At 44.5% G+C, this 3,378-nt stretch overlaps 1 protein-coding gene across 1 annotated transcript in view; it reads left to right on the top strand.

Moving 5' to 3' along the window:
- peak1 (pseudopodium-enriched atypical kinase 1) overlaps positions 1 to 678 on the top strand; it is a gene marked incomplete at its 3' end in the record, with an annotated part of 19,162 nt that extends 18,484 nt beyond the window's left edge. Inside the window, exon 3 of the mRNA XM_010779207.1 lies at positions 422 to 678. Coding sequence (XP_010777509.1) covers positions 422 to 678 — 257 coding nt within the window. The remainder of the gene's footprint in view (positions 1 to 421) is intronic.
- Positions 679 to 3,378: the final 2,700 nt, after the last annotated feature.

The following is a 3,378-nucleotide window of genomic DNA, read 5'->3' as shown; positions in this document are numbered from 1 at the left end:
TCTCCTCTAGAGTAACATTGTGTTCTTTTTAACCAAATCTCTCTCAGAGGGGCGTGGGGAGGGGCTCCTTATTTTCATCTAAAGTAACAGACAGAGAATCAGCACTTTGGAAACAGGGCTGAAACAGAGGGGATTATGGGTAATGCTGCAATGATCTGTTTGGTGTTTGGAGCCAAACACTTCAGAGACATGTTTTGTATATATCTGAGACCTATAATATATTGATGAAAAACAGTATAATAGGGGACCTTTAAGTCATTATTGCTTATTCGATATATATATAATATATCGACATTTCAGATAATTGTGCAGCCCAGGAAAATATCATAGATCACGAACATGGTAAGAAGGAAAGCAATACTAGTTTAATCCAGCTGTTCATTATAACCAAATGAGCCATTCCTGTCTCTCTCATCTGCAGCCAGGTACCAGTCAGTGGCAGCGCTGCCAGGGATGGGGGGGGGCCAGGCGCCTCCCTGCCTGCCAAAGTGAATCTGGGGCTGCTGCTCGGGGAGGGAGAGGAGGGTCCGGCCAACCAGGTCTCCACGGCAGCCTCAGCCAGCGAGGGCAGTGCCAGCCTCGGAGAGCCCGAGGACGACGGGAATCACTCCCCCGCCTCCAGCCAATGCAGCGCCACATACAGCAACCTGGGTAAGAAGAACACATCACATTTGAATTGTTGGGTTTTAACCGGTGTATCATACACATGAAAGCATGGTTTTAAAATAGCACGTGTACAGGGCTGTGTAGGTACGGGAACCCCAGAGTCTCCAAGCTCTTATTGTTAAAAAAACAAATTTGTTTTGCTTAGGACTACCCTCTCACAAAAATGACATAACTGCCACTACTTTACAAGTTTACTGATCTTAAACAAAATTGAAGTCATAATGCTTCCACATAGTGTTTATTTATTCGTTATTTACAGCAAGCATCTTCACCACACTTTTAAGAGCATTGAAAACAAGTTATGTAGTTAGACCCCATAGTCCAATTTGCGTTAGATTGTTGTATTGATTTGTATATTTTGAAACTGAGCACAGATTATTTTTGAAAGCACCACATTTCTCCTTACAGATGCTCTGTTTGCCATTTCTGTAACGGCCCGTCCACACTACAGCTTCGACAGCTTCAAAAACGGTTTCCAACGCGTCTGCCCATTCACTTTGAATGGGGTGACGTCCCGTTGCCTCGCTTTTCGCCGAACTGAATTGTGGGTAGCAGAGCGGAGCTTTCCTGGCGTTTCAGGCTGCAAACGTTGAGCAATGTTCAACTTTTGAAGCTTCTGAAGCTTTCGGTGGAAGCGTCAGCCAATCAAATCATATGCCAGTACAAGCTCTAGCCAATCAAACCGCTGCTTGTGTGTCAGGGGCGGGAGATTCATGTAATTGGTTGTTGGTCGAGCTTCAGACACGCCCGCCGGCAAGCTTTTTTTGAAGCTGTAGTGTGGACGGGCCGTAAGACTTACTTTAGTCAGCGGGTGCATTTTTGTCTCTCCACACAATTGGCAGTTCACTGCAAAAGGGCTAATTATACTTTTCTTCAGCATCTGCACCTCCACAAGTGACAAGTCATAATGTATTCCCTGCTGAGCTCTAGATCTCAACACATCCATCACGTAACTTTGGATCTAGAATACTTCAAAATATTGTATGTTTATTAAGTTTGAACATGTCTGCGCTGAGATTAGTTCCTAACTTTTAAAGATCAGAACCATTTGTTTCTGGCTATTCAAAGAAGTGGATCCCTCACTCGCATAAATCAACATTTATGTACGTGTTTCGCTCTCTCTGTGTCTCATGCCATTTGTGTCGTTCTCTTGTTGGGTTTCTGAAACCACGGGATGATTGAAGCTTTGGAATTAGGGCTGCACTATTGGCCACATTACAACAGAACGTATTGCATGACTGACCACGGTACTGCTATTAGTGTCATGAAAGCTTTTAGCCTCAAATTAAATCTGAGACTAATTATTATCCTGTCTTTGTTCCTGACATTCCTAATTGCTTGGTCTGACAAGGCATTTCTTTAAGTCCACCACCCCCAACTGTCAAGCAAGACAGCAATGTTCAGATTGTTTCTATTGTGGACTGCAACATCACATTCCTGAAATACCATGACAACAAAGTTCCTCCATTATATTCTCTGTTTGGGGGCCTGTCTGTGACTAGTTGACAGAAGACGTGACATTTCGTCATTAGACTTTGTCGGCAGCTGAGGACCAGATTTTGATGTGCAGGCTTTTTGAAGCAAAGATAGAAGGAGCAGCTATTTTTGACACAGCTGTCAAACATAGCTGGCCACTTAACACATCAACCTAGCTCTGTTGGTGAAAGAACTTCACTTAGATGAAGTGGTGGTGGGAAAAAATGGACATGGAAAGTGGGTAGTGTGGGTTTGTGGAGCAGATACAGTACTACGGTCCTTCATGTTTGTGAGATTTAAAATATATGTGGCTTTTATGAAGGGATTGACTGGAGGAAGTGTGTTTGTGTTTTTTTATGAATCTGACTGCACTCTGGCTCTTCTGGTGGATATATTTTGAATATGTTAAAAGCTCTCTGGACGAGTTATAATGAGCCGCCTGCAGCCTGATTTTTACTCTTCTTCGTGCTGCTAATAAGGAACGTGGCAGGAGGGCTTTCAGTAACACTACACATTTTCACCGTAGTGTGTGTGGCCTTTAAGATTGACAACCTTGTCTCTGAGTGGGATTGAAGTTTCCAATTGTGTCTTGTCTGTTGTACGACTATTGGCAAGTCGTATTTATCTTTTAAAGACTTAGAAAGGGTTATTAATGCCTTCGTAACCTCAAGACTGGATTACTGCAACGCTATTTACGTGAGCATGGACCAGGCCTCAATGAAACGCCTGCAGCTAGTCCAAAACGCAGCTGCACGTCTTCGTGACTGGCCACAAAAAGCGTGACCACATCACCCCAATTCTGGCCTCACTGCACTGGCTTCCAATCCGGTTCAGAATTGATTTTAAAATCCTTTTATTTGTTTTTAAAGCCCTAAATGGGCTGGCTCCGGCCTATATAGCTGAACTCCTCCAGCGCTACACCCCAGCCAGAGCTTTAAGGTCTGCTGACCAGCTGCTGCTGATAGTGCCCCAGACCAGGCTCAAAACCAGAGGGCACCGAGCCTTCGCAGCAGCTGGCCCCAGGCTCTGGAACACTCTGCCCCTCCATGTGAGGTCGGCCCAGACCCTAGGGGTTTTTAAATCTACTCTTAAAACACACTTCTTCTCCCTGGCCTTCTAGTCAGAGCGGAGCACGACTCCTGACTTTCCCTGCCTTATTTTTGCTGTTAAAATGTATTGTCTTCTGTTTGCTGTCGCAGTAAAGTGTTTTTATTGCATGTACAGGACTTTGGCTCG

This window comes from Notothenia coriiceps, unplaced genomic scaffold, assembly GCF_000735185.1.
Source record: "Notothenia coriiceps isolate Sejong01 unplaced genomic scaffold, NC01 NC01_scaffold00019944, whole genome shotgun sequence".
NCBI lineage: Eukaryota > Metazoa > Chordata > Actinopteri > Perciformes > Nototheniidae > Notothenia > Notothenia coriiceps.
The sequence above is the reverse complement of the archived record's forward strand: the minus strand, read 5'-3'. Positions and strand labels throughout refer to the sequence as shown.